At 44.3% G+C, this 14,017-nt stretch overlaps 1 protein-coding gene across 4 annotated transcripts in view; it reads left to right on the forward strand.

The window, feature by feature from the left end:
- KLHL13 (kelch like family member 13) overlaps positions 1-14,017 on the forward strand; it is a 368,477-nt gene that overhangs the window by 245,762 nt on the left and 108,698 nt on the right. For all 4 annotated transcript variants that reach the window (XM_069212540.1, XM_069212539.1, XM_069212538.1 and 1 more), the window contains one exon: positions 11,894-12,689. In XM_069212540.1, coding sequence (XP_069068641.1) covers positions 11,894-12,689 — 796 coding nt within the window. The remainder of the gene's footprint in view (positions 1-11,893; positions 12,690-14,017) is intronic.

Here is a 14,017-nt window from a genome sequence, read left to right on the forward strand (position 1 = left end):
TAAAAATGATACCTCACTTGCGTGGGTAGGCCTAGCGCCCGCGACAGGAAACGCCCCAAAGCGCAACGTGGACACAGCCAAATTGGTGAAGGAAAACAGAGGTGTTTTTTGCAAAGTGCCTACCTGTAGATTTTGGCCTGTAGCTCAGCCGCCACCTAGGGAAACCTACCAAACCTGTGCATTTCTGAAAACTAGAGACCTAGGGGAATCCAAGATGGGGTGACTTGTGTGGCTCGGACCAGGTTCTGTTACCCAGAATCCTTTGCAAACCTCAAAATTTGGCTAAAAAAACACATGTTCCTCACATTTCTGTGGCAGAAAGTTCTGGAATCTGAGAGGAGCCACGAATTTCCTTCCACCCAGCGTTCCCCCACGTCTCCCGATAAAAATGATACCTCACTTGTGTGGGTAGGCCTAGCGCCCGCGACAGGAAACGCCCCAAAGCGCAACGTGGACACATCACATTTTTTCATTGAAAACAGTGCCTACCTGTAGATTTTGGCCTCTAGCTCAGCCGGCACCTAGGGTAACCTACCAAACCTGTGCATTTCTGAAAACTAGAGACCTAGGGGAATCCAAGATGGGGTGACTTGTGTGGCTCGGACCAGGTTATGTTACCCAGAATCCTTTGCAAACCTCAAATTCTGTCTAAAAAAACACATTCTCCATACATTTCGGTGACAGAAAGTTCTGGAATCTGAGTGGAGCCACAAATTTCCTTCCACCCAGCGTTCCCCCAAGTCTCCCGATAAAAATGATACCTCACTTGTGTGGGTGGGCCAGGTGCCTGCACCAGAATAAGGCCCAAAACTTGTAGAGATCGAGGGGATAGCACAGCAAGTTTATAAGGACATATTCTTTTATACATCTTTAGACTGACTCTGCTTTGGGGACCCACATAAGTGAGGTGTAATTTTACTTGGGAGGCTGAGGGGAACACTGGGGAGTAGGAATTTTGTGCTGGAGTGGTGATCCTATGAAGAAAAGTCAGGAAAATATGCTTTTTTTAAGCACATTGAGGTTTACAGAGGAGTCTGGGTAAGAAAATGTTGGGGGATCCACGCAAGCCACACCTCCCTGGACTCCTTGGGGTGTCTAGTTTTATAAAATGTCTGGGTTTGGTAGGTTTCCCTAGATGAAGGCCACACACAGGACCAAAAGCATAGGTGCCCTCTCCCCCCCAAACACATGTAGTTTTGTAATATATCGGTTTGATGTGCCCACATACGTCCGTGATGTGCCAAACACTAACATTTTGAAAAGAAACACAGTTAGGTTATGTGAAAAAGACCCCTCACCCACCAACCAAGTTGGTGGCATGCTTCATCATCGGGGTCCCACCTGAGGCACCTAGCGTGTCACAGGTGTGCTGCGACGCCTGATTACAGCGGAGCAGGTTTTGTCATTTTTACCACACATACCGGTTGGATTTGGCACGAGGGTGAGTGATGGTTCAGTGGATCAAATTTTACTAACAAGAGCTTTCACAAAAATGAAATGCACTGTTAGTAACTGAAAGGCAAAAAACTGAACCAATGACTCACAGCTCGTGAGCTGTAAAGCCGCGACAAGGCACCAACCGCTTTACAGTCCATTCACACAACTTTCATACATGACACACACAAGGCCATTCACACCGCCAGCCACGGGCCCAGCACATTACAACACTCACATCGACAGACAGCGCCACTCAAGGGCCCATCACTTACATACGCCCACGTGCCTGATACAACAATCACACCAGCTGATGGGAGTGTGTGGACTGGTGTTTGGCTGGCAGTGTGTTGCAGTAGCCAACAGCAAGTCAATATGTACACTCTCAGCCAAGCCCCACTCCACCCACAATGGCATCATTTTTTTTATTTATTTTTTTTAACAGAGGAACCCCTAACTAAGTAGAAAGAATTACAAAACTACAAACACAAAAGCTCTAACTAAGAACATGACAGAAATGCTAACCATGAAACTAAACACATGAAAATACAAAACAGACATGAGTTTACACTCATGGTTGTTCCCAGACATTCTTCTGGGTGTGGTAATTCTTAAAACAAGCACCGACACACAGCCCAGGCTTTGAAGGACAATCCGGGCAGTACATTTGAGACTCCCTCCGGATACCTCTTCGAAAACACACTCTACATTTCTTAGCTGGAAAGTCTTTTTTGGGTGTGGGAGGAATGTGCTCAGCAAAGTGGCGATCTTTCAATCTAGCCACATCCTCCACCACTGCTTCTCTAGGAACTCTGGCCTGTTCCACCACAATAAGGCTCTCTATCACTGACTCTTGAAATTTCACAAATGTCATCTTTGACTCTGGAGACCTATCCCTAAACACAATAAAAGCATTGAAGGTTGCTAAGTGGAAGAGGTGAAGTGCTAACTTCTTATACCAAACGTAAGACTTACGAATAGCAGTATAAGGTTCCAACCTCTGGTCAACTCTATCTACACCTCCCATGTGCTTATTATAATCTAAAATGCACACAGGTTTGCGCACTTCAGCAACCTGGCCCCAAACAGTCACAGGGGAAGTACTCTCATCATGGATGGTACTTAGCATGTAGACATCCCTCTTATCTGAAAATTTCAAAGCTAGCAGCTCCTCGTTCCGCAAGGCACAGCACTGTCCTCTCTCAAGTTTTTTACAGACAAGCTCCCTTGGATAGCCTTTCCGGTTAGAACGGATTGTGCCACAAGCAACTGTGTCCACTCTAAACAATTCCTTGAACAATTGCACACCAGTGTAGAAGTTATCTACATACAAATGGTGACCTTTGTTGAACAGTCGTCTACCAAGATCCCACACAATTTTCTCAGTAACTCCAAAAGTGGGAGGACAACCAGGGGGGTCAATATTGGAATCCCTACCAGTGTACACACGGAAACTATACACATATCCTGTCCTACTTTCAGACAGCATATACAATTTAATTCCATATCGTGCCCTTTTGCTAGGAATGTACTGCCTAAAAACCAAACGACCCTTGAAGAGGACCAAAGACTCGTCCACACTTAACTCTTTGCCTGGAACATAGACCTCCGAAAACCGATCTACAAAATGATCAAGGACAGGCCTAATCTTAAAAAGACGGTCAGAATCTGGGTGATCTCGTGGCAAGGCTAATGCATTGTCAACAAAATGCAGCATCCTAAGAAGAAGCAAATACCGATTACGACTCATGGTCGCTGGAAATATAGCTGTTGCCATCAAGGGACTAGTAGACCAATAAGAAGCCAGTGACGGCTTCCTTATCAACCCCATCAAAAAAGTCAAACCCAAAAACTTTTTTAACTCCTCCAAATTAGTGGGAATCCACTGGGCAGCTCTAGAGTGTGGCCTAAGTCTAGCAGCGTTGTCCCTCAAATGCTGCTCCGCATACAAATTAGTCTGCTCAACAATCTCTTCCAAAAACACATCATCCATGAATAACTCAAAGAAATTGATAGGCATAAAGTTCTCTGTATTGGCGTTACACCCCGGGAGACCAGTAAAGGCAGGCAACTCTGGCTGCTGCATGTTTGGGGCAACCCAGACATCAGGTCTTATAACGGGAAACCTTTCAGCCCCAGGTTGCTGCACTATTGGCACATCAATGTCCTCCTCTACAACAGGCCCTTCATCTGCACTGAGTGTGGCTTCATCATCAGAAGATTCCCCTCCAAGAGAAACATCACTGCCAGAATCTCTGACTTCCTCCTCTGCCTCAGATGCAGAGTCTGTCTCATAGTCATGATCAGACTGTGACTCAAAAAGCATACCAACCACCTGCTGAGCGGTCATCCTGCGGCTAGCCATGATATCTCCTGCTAAAATTAAATGGACAAATTCACCACCAACAACCAGCACTGTGTAAGACAAGTGACAAAGTGTAGCTTTGTTAGTAAGAGTTATAAACTCAAAAACTATACCGCTCACTTGCCTGAAAAAGCTTGATTCACCAGCAACTACACAGCAATCACCAATGATATCCCACTAAAAATAAAGAAAGAAAGGCAAATTAGAAATAAGACAAAACAAATATCATTGTGCACAAACCTAAGGACAATTTCACACACAATCCTGCATTTAGTACACCCCCTACAAACATGTCATTCATGCATGGCAACAATACTCCTTTGGAGTAAATTGTTTTTACTTACCTAAAACATGCAACTGTGCAAACTGCAAGCCAACCACCGCCAAAACCGCAAGGAGCCACAGCAAATAAAGCAAAAGCTTTGAACTAGAACAAAAAGGAGGAAAACATTTTTTATCACAAATGCAAAGACTTCTTCAGTTGACAAACACCCCACCATCAAACATTTAGAAATTGGTGCCTAAGTGGATTCTGCCATGGGGCAGATGGGCCTACTAATAAAATAGACCTGTCTACCCCAAGGAAGCCAGAAAATACCTTTAGTAGTGTGTCCCCATGGAGAGCGACCCTTGCCAAAGGGGACAGCCCTCAAAAAAAAAAAGCAACAAAAAAATAAATAAAACACACACAACACTATCCCTGGTGTCTAAGTGGCTTCTGCCCCCCTTGGGGGCAGGTGGGCCTAAGAAAATAGGCCCATCTGCCCCCAGGGGGTGTAGAAATGGGCAACAGGTCAATGCCCCCCTTGGGGGGGCGCCCCGTGACCAAGGGGATGCCCCCCCACAAAAATAAACAAATAAAAAAAAATCCCTGGCGTTCTAGTAGTTTCTGCCCCCCTTGGGGGCAGACCAGCCTAAAAATAATAGGCTGATCCGTCTCCAAGGGGTGCAGAAATGGCCTGGGTACATGTGCCCCCAAAGTGGGGGGCGACCCTTGCCCAAGGCCCCACCCATCCACTAACACACACACACACACACACACACACACACACTATCCCTGGTGTCTAAGTGGCTTCTGCCCCCCTTGGGGGCAGGTGGGCCTAAGAAAATAGGCCCATCTGCCCCCAGGGGGTGTAGAAATGGGCAACAGGTCAATGCCCCCCTTGGGGGGGCGCCCCGTGACCAAGGGGACGCCCCCCCACAAAAATAAACAAATAAAAAAAAATCCCTGGCGTTCTAGTAGTTTCTGCCCCCCTTGGGGGCAGACCAGCCTAAAAATAATAGGCTGATCCGTCTCCAAGGGGTGCAGAAATGGCCTGGGTACATGTGCCCCCAAAGTGGGGGGCGACCCTTGCCCAAGGCCCCACCCATCCACTAACACACACACACACACACACACACACACACTATCCCTGGTGTCTAAGTGGCTTCTGCCCCCCTTGGGGGCAGGTGGGCCTAAGAAAATAGGCCCATCTGCCCCCAGGGGGTGTAGAAATGGGCAACAGGTCAATGCCCCCCTTGGGGGGGCGCCCCGTGACCAAGGGGACACCCCCCTCAAAAATAAACAAATAAAAAAAAATCCCTGGCGTTCTAGTAGTTTCTGCCCCCCTTGGGGGCAGACCAGCCTAAAAATAATAGGCTGATCTGTCTCCAAGGGGTGCAGTAATGGCCTGGGTACATGTGCCCCCAAAGTGGGGGGCGACCCTTGCCCAAGGCCCCACCCATCCACTAACACACACACACACACACACACACACACACTATCCCTGGTGTCTAAGTGGCTTCTGCCCCCCTTGGGGGCAGGTGGGCCTAAGAAAATAGGCCCATCTGCCCCCAGGGGGTGTAGAAATGGGCAACAGGTCAATGCCCCCCTTGGGGGGGTGCCCCGTGACCAAGGGGACCCCCCCCCCCCACAAAAATAAACAAATAAAAAAAAAGCCCTGGCGTTCTAGTAGTTTCTGCCCCCCTTGGGGGCAGACCAGCCTAAAAATAATAGGCTGATCTGCCTTCAAGGGGGGCAGAAATGGCCCTAAAAGACATGCCCCCCAAAGGGGAGCGACCCTTGCCCAAGGGGGCGCCCCCTCATCCACTACACACACAATCCCTGGTGCCTAAGTGGCTTCTGCCCCCAAGGGGGGGCAGGAAAGGCCAACAGTTCTCTGCCCCCTTGGGGGGGCGCCCCTTGCCCAAGGGGGCACCCCCCCACACATAAATACACATAAAAATAAAAAACCCTGGTGATCTAGTGTTTTCTGCCCCCCTTGGGGGCAGATCTGGCAAAAAAGTAGCCAATCTGCCCTCAAGGGGGGCAGAAATGGCCCGAAAAGACATGCCCCCCAAAGGGGAGCGACCCTTGCCCAAGGGGGCGCCCCCCCATCCACTACACACACAATCCCTGGTACCTAAGTGGCTTCTGCCCCCCTTGGGGGCAGATGGACCTAAAAAAAATAGGCTGATCTGCCCCCAAGGGGGGCAGAAAAGGCCAACAGTTCTCTGCCCCCTTGGGGGGGGCGCCCCTTGCCCAAGGGGGCACCCCCAACACATAAATGCAAAAAATAATAATAATCCCTGGTGATCTAGTGTTTTCTGCCCCCCTTGGGGGCAGATCTGGCTGAAAAGTAGCCAATCTGCCCCCAAGGGGGGCTGAAATGGCCGTAGTAATTGCCCCCCTAAAGGGGAGCGACCCTTGCCCAAGGGGCCGCTCCCCGCGTGCCAAAAACAGTAAAAAACAATAAAGAAAACAAATCCCTGGTGTCTAGTGGGCATTCCTGATGCCCGATCGCAATGCGATCGGGCAGCAGGAATGCTCAAAGAGACACCGGGGAAAAGGAAAAGCCTTTCCTTTTCCCCGGTGCCTCTTTAGCCCCAACCCCCCACCCACCGGGAAGAGGAACTCACCTCTTCTATCGTCGCCGCACAGGAAGCAAATGGCTTCCTGTGCGGCGAGGATCCCATAATGAAGTCAGCGCGCAATCGCGCGCTGACGTCATTATGGGGGGGTGGGGGGGGTCGGGGTGGAAGGGGAAGGGCTTGCCCTTCCATCCCCGACTTTGGCGGGTGGGAGGGAAGCACACAGAGGGAGCGAGAGCGCTCCCTCTGGGCTGTGTGCCGAGGACGTAGTGGTTACGTCTTCGGCACAGCAGCACTGTGCCGCGGGACGTAACCACTACGTCCGCGGCACAGAAGGGGTTAAATCCATTCTGGAGAATTCAAACAATATATTTTAAAAATTTGCAAGCCTACACAACTAGTATTGATTCAAGTACCTCACAAAGCAGTGTGGTCTTTTTTTGTCTTGCTAGACGAATGTATGTTGGTAACCAAAAACATTTTCTTATTTGAAATAACACAGTAGTTATTTGCATGGGGTTTGTACCCCCTGGAGTAGGGGCATTTATTCATTTTTTAAGCTTAAAAAGTACAAAATTGTATGGATTAGGCTATCCTTGTAATGGAGTAAATAAAAAAACAAACAACTTGTGAACACTTTTGGGATTTACGTGATTTCACATTGCATTTCAACCAGCCATGTTTATTGCTGCTTACTTCGTCTCCTGGATGCACCAAATGATTCCATGGCCTCTAGATAATTCAGATTACCAAAATGTTGCATTTAACTTTCAGAGTGTCTGCAGATTGCAAGCAAACTTTCTTAGATTGGGAAGGTTTTTTAGGCATCAGGGAGGTTAGCTGTATGAGAATCCACTTCATATTCTCCTTTTGGTCCTGGACACTGATCCGTAGTTTCACACGTTTTACCACCTTGTCTTTCCCTTTAAGAAATATATTTTCTTCTCTTGGACTGAAAAGTAATGATTTTGCAAGTGTGAAATATGCAGCTAGTACATCTAATGTATTTCTGTGATATTTGATTAGTTTTCTGTTACATCGTTGTCTGATCCTCCATTTTGGATTGTCTTGCCTTTAGCTCCCTGCCCTTACCTTCCTGGAAGGAGGGGAAATCTTGTGGATACAGTTCTTTAGACCCTTAAAGTTCCAGATACGGATTTTCCTGATACACTTTTGTGGGGGCTGCAGTGTTCACATTTTCATTTCTTACTCTTGTCTCCAAATCTTGGCAGGTACCATACATAAAGCTTGATTTGTCTAGGTTTGGGGTAGAGACAAATTTAACAGTTTGCCAAATTAATGTGTAAAAAAAAAAAAAAAAGTATTACAAATGCATACAGGATCTTTTGCTCAAATCTCTTCATCCATGGTCTGTTCAAGTGTCACTTGGATTTTGCTACTGCCCACCCCGATATATAGCTTGGGGGTGTTGATTCACTATCGTCGTGCATTATATCTCTTCACTGTGATATTGACGGTATTTTGACTGATTGTATTTGTTAAAAAGATGTGCATTGAAATGTAAGGGCTGTTAAGCCTGGGCTGCTGAGTCACTCCTTTATATTAAAATGTGTTTTAATATATTTTAATAGTTTTTTTGCATACTGCATGTTTGAAAAACAAAATGTAAAAAAAAGTGTGCTTCTTAAGGCCTGACCTATTGGCTTTGTCAGTGTTTGTTTTTATTAGCCGTTTTCAGCTTCTACAACTTGGTTTCTTCAATTATACCTGGGCCATTTATTCTACTTAGTCCGTTATATATCTCTTAATTAAATCTTTCTGATTATTGCTCTTAACTTTGATAAGATGTACTCGGGCTTCCTAGCTTATTGTTTACATACCTAGATCACAATCAAGTTAAGGTTTATTTTAATGTATTGCTATTGATGGGGAGATGAGTTAAGGGCAAGTCTGACTGTCGCAGAAGCCACAGTATAGCAGGAGCTAGTTGTGTCCTGACTTCAGGTAATAGATGGGCTTATTCGAAATGCTCCCGAGCAATTCCCCGTACCTTGCTTGCATTGCGTCATTCTTATGGGTCTCTAATTGCTCTTGACTTACTGATGCTCTCTGTATTGATGTTTTAACAAGACCCCAAAACTATCTTATTGGTGGCATTACAGTGTGTTTGGTCTCTGGCTTCAGTCATTCTTTTCCGGGACCCTCAATCTAAACAGTTTGGTTGCCAGGGCTTTTCTAAAATTGTTCATCATAGTGGGTCTCAATGTCACTATTTAATCGTAGTAGTAAATTGATATCCATTGGGAATTTGAGCTCCTTATGCCAAATATGGTAGACGACGTATAGTTCTACTGCGGGCACTCTAATCATTTGAAAAGTGTCCACCCGCTGTCCCGTTATTTTTTTAAGAAACATTGGTTGGTGATGGGTTAAACAGGGACTGGTCATGAAAGTTTAAGACTTCCGAAGGGCCAAAACAAATGATGTTCCCATCTAGAATTTTCTCCTTTCAAGCTAATTTGGTTGTAATGTGTCTACTGGTAGTTATTACTTTGATGTATGCTGATATCTTCTTTAGTCCAGCACTTTGATGTGTGTGTGTGTGTGTGTGTGTGTGTGTGTGTGTGTGTGTGTGTGTGTGTGTGTGTGTGTGTGTGTGTGTGTGTGTGTGTGTGTGTGTGTGTGTGTGTGTGTGTGTGTGTGTGTGTGTGTGTGTGTGTGTGTGTGTGTGTGTGTGTGTGTGTGTGTGTGTGTGCAGTCGCATTAGTCTCCCCTGCTATTGTTGCAATGTGCACGCTCAATAGTTCAGTTGTACCTAAGAAGCTTTTAATATTGTCCAAGACTTTCCTGGAAATATTTGCACGTGCATTTAAAGACGTAAGCAGTGTTGCAGATGGACTTTCACCATGATCCTATAGTCCTGCTTCTTCAGCATCAGTGCAACGTTTCCCTGGGGATAATCCTACTTAAATAAGCATAACTTCTATCTGCTGTGAACAAGGCAAGAGAAGGGCGTGGACAAAAATGCCTCTTCATGCACTGCCCTCTGTGCCAGGATATCCAGGGCCTTTTTACTCCACATTTCCTTATGACTAGTGAGTTAGTGTCACGTTGATATACCTGGTGTTTTGGTTCCAAAATTGAGCATAGCTCCCTCTTCGTGTTTTTTTTTTATTTTTTTTATTTTTTATATTTGATATTAAAAGTAATGCTCTTAAAAAACAGCCCTGCTAGAGAGAGTATAACCATTTGTCTTCAATTTCCAGTTTCTTTGTAGCTCTAACTGCCACATTAAAAAAAATTGCATACATAAAACATGTATTTTTTAAACCTATTTATATTTAATTTTCCATTTTTTAGTTAATTTTGGTAATAATAAACAATGTGGTGGCTTGTGTTCACTGTTCCCGAATTCAGTCTTGTACATGATGTAGAAACTGTTCACTAAATTTATGCATTATAGATACGCGTTCATTCTGCAACTTTGTTTTATGAACGTCTATTCATTGGAACATATTATAGGGCTACATAGATCACTGGATTCCAGCTTCCAACATCTGATCTAATGCTACATAAACGTGTATCTTCCTGTACTGTTCAGACCTTAGCATGACGATCGTCACAGGTGCCCCAAACGTTACTAAGGCTTTCTTGGGCAACCATCCCCTCACCTCCAAAATACAGCCATTATAACTTAAAACATGCTCTTAAACAACATATTCTAGACCACTGTCTCAGCAGAAACTTAAACTCCAGTGTATTAGCTAAATAGAACATAATGCCTTGGCAAGGTTCTCTGAATCTAGGGACAACCTATGCGCAGCTGCCAAGTTTTGAGGTTGATTTTGTGCGACATTTCCATGGTTTCAGTGTTCTTATGAGTGAAATTTAACTGCCGAGTGAGTGACACTTTCTCGCGAATAAGTTCAGTCTATGAAAAAAGAGAAATATCAGAAAGTATGCCATTTTCAACAATGAGAAGCTCTAAAAAAAAAAAAAAAAAAAAAACCTTAACTGTCCGGCACCTGAAATGAAAGGCGGCTAACAGATTGTCCGTTTTTTTATTGATTGTACTCTAACGAGGCTCTAAATTGCCACACAGATGTCCGTTCCTTTCCGTTAAGGCACAATGTTACAACCAGTCGCGGACAGCAATTTTAGGAGTGAGGGGGCAGGCGGGAAGCACACTCACACACCTTCATTCATACACGCACGCACCAAACATTCATTAAAAAACAAAAAAACACACACACACTTACCTTCAGCTCGGAGGTCCCAGGAGGGTTGGGACTGCTGCCTTCCCTCACTGGCTGACCTAAGATCAGAGTGGGATGGGGTCAGTGAGGCTGCTGATCCCACCCCACTCTGTGACGAGGTGTCACTGATTGACACTCGCCCTGGGCTTAAACCTGAAGCGCCCAGGTCGGAGTCAATGGGTGACACTTCCCTCGTCACTGAGGAGGAGGGCCTCGAGGCACCTTTGCTGAGCCAAGAAGGTCACGCCCATAGGAGCTGTGACCTCTTAAGCTCAGCAAAGTTCAGCTTAGGCAGCCAGGAGTCTGAGCAAATCATGCATGTCTCGCTCCTGGCTGCCTGAGCTGAACATGAAGAGTGTCTGTCAGGCTGGCCTTTGCTCAACCTGACAGACTCTCTTATTGAGGGGCAAAAGGTGGGGGGTGAGGGGGCGTGGCCCCTACGCCCTAAAGGAGGGGGCCGCACCTGGTTACAACCATTAAATGTTCAAGTGGGATTTGTTTTTAGTTTTTAGTGGGAGTAGTCCCTTTTCTGTTTTCATACTGCTTTCTAGAAAGATTTTTACTTTATGAACACAGAAGCTTTATATTTCAAAACAAAAACGCACTGTGGTGTTATATTAGGCTGTCATACTTACCATTTGGCAATGAATTATAGGAACTACATACAGTGTAGGTTTACTGCATTCATATTTTTAATTTACAATGAATTGTAATCCATAAGATAGGCAGGCTACATACCTGCCTATATCGCTCATGGCTGATGGTCTCCATATGTGCTGATATGTTAAATCTGCTTGCCTACACATTGAGGCAGGTTCAAGAATTGTAATTTTCATAACACTTAACCAAATCCTCTTTCTAAGGTATTCTTATTTTGTTAATCTCCAGAATCTTAATAAGCACCAAGCAAGATTCAAAATGTGTACTCAATAACTTTATTTAATTGGCAGGGCTCCTTATTTGTTTTAGTCTAATACTACAAGATTATGCTGATTATTTTAACAATTCATGATTTTGTTTTGGTTAGGTTTCTTTAGATAATTGTGTCGAGATTGGGCGTATTGCTAACACCTACAATCTGACAGAAGTGGACAAGTATGTGAATAACTTTATCCTGAAGAACTTTCCTCCTTTGTTAAGTACAGGGGAGTTTGTCAAGTTACCCTTTGATCGTCTTGCCTTTGTGCTTTCAAGCAACAGCCTTAGGCACTGTACGGAACTTGAACTCTTCAAGGCCGCTTGCCGTTGGCTACGGTATGAGGAGACTCGAATGGAATATGCTGCAAAACTAATGAAAAATATTAGATTTCCACTAATGGCACCACAGGATCTTATTAATCACGTCCAGACTGTGGATTTCATGAGGACTGACAATACCTGTGTGAATCTACTTTTGGAAGCCAGCAATTACCAAATGATGCCATTCATGCAGCCAGTAATGCAGTCCGAGAGAACTGCCATCCGCTCCGATAGCACTCACCTGGTGACATTGGGTGGAGTGTTAAGGCAGCAGCTGGTTGTCAGCAAAGAACTGCGTTTGTACGATGAAAAAGCTCATGAATGGAAATCCTTAGCTCCTATGGATGCTCCGAGGTACCAGCATGGAATTGCAGTGATTGGAAACTTTCTTTATGTGGTAGGAGGTCAGAGCAACTATGATACAAAAGGAAAAACAGCAGTGGACACAGTCTTCAGGTTTGATCCGAGATATAACAAGTGGATGCAAGTGGCATCATTGAATGAGAAGCGCACCTTCTTTCACCTGAGTGCCCTTAAAGGACATTTATATGCTGTTGGTGGAAGAAATGCAGCTGGGGAATTGGGTAAGTGTAGGTTACGTAATATGATGTACTTAAATGTACAATTATAAAAAATTGTATTGACGATTACATTGTTTTTTGTTTGATTTTTGAAATGTTTTTCTCCGTGATTATATGTGGTCCTTAGTCTTGATGGCCTGCGAGAGAGACAAACGCATATTGACTGTTCTTGATATCAAATAAGACTTGTTGCTAAAACGCACGTTGTTTTCTCTATCTTATTTATTAACCATTTTTAGAAAGTGTATAACGTCCGTTTTGTTAGAAACCTCATTGAAAACCAAAACCTAATATGAAATCACACTGCACTGAAATCATGGTTGACATTAATTTAATCTTGTTGGTCATTTGATACCTCTGCGCTGTTGTTGTTTTCAGGTTGTTTTTAAATCTCCGCCCATTTATCCATACAAAATTACTTGTTCTTGGAACAAACGATACAAGGATTACAAATTAATTTTTGGTTTAAATTTAACAACTACTAAGTATATTCAGCAGTGAGCAAAGGAGAACATGGTATGTTTCGATATTTGCAAATATATAAGATAACGTTATCAAAAAGGTTATGATTGACATAGGTTAGGAAAAGTATTGAGCACCCACTTACGCTTGCTGAACATTTTCTTCTTTTTGTTTCTGCTTTAGAATATTAGGCTACTTAAAAAAAAAAAAGAATCAAATGCATTTTTCAGCCAGTATTACACCTTTGTGTGCATTCCCTTTTACGTGCGTTGCCCAACCGAAAAGCATGGTCGATGGCAACATTTTCTGGAGATAGACTTTTAGGGCTATTTATGGTTGTGCAGAAGCCATCAAAGTTGTAAATTAATAATGACGATAGAAGCATTTTGGCACAAGCATTAGTAAGCACAGATGCAATGACTTGCATTTCTTTTTAACTGGTGCTTTGCACAGACATTATAGTGTGACATGTCAGCTTTTTCCACATACAAAACCTGGCATTAGGGCAGCTAGGGTTTTCACAATGCAGATTTCCAACCTGTAAAACCTTGAAGGCTGAGCCAGTAACACCTACATTCGTAAGCAGTATTTAGGTGCCTCCCTCAAGTTAACAGGGCAGAATTCCATGATCAGAAGTTATTTGAACTAATACGACATTTTAATCAATTCTGCACTTGTAGATTAATCTCTGTCGCTGAAAATAGAAAGCAACTAAATCTCATGCCATCTTTTTGAAACAATATCATGAAGAAAAAAGTCATCTCACAGAGCCCTCGACTGTGTTTAGGTTCAAGACACTAACTCAACAATTCATTTGTCGTTTAAAGGCTCTTACATCCGCATATTGTCCGACAACTAGCCAACAAGTT

The sequence above is a fragment of the Pleurodeles waltl genome, chromosome 2_1 (genome assembly GCF_031143425.1).
Source record: "Pleurodeles waltl isolate 20211129_DDA chromosome 2_1, aPleWal1.hap1.20221129, whole genome shotgun sequence".
NCBI classification, from domain to species: Eukaryota; Metazoa; Chordata; class Amphibia; order Caudata; family Salamandridae; genus Pleurodeles; species Pleurodeles waltl.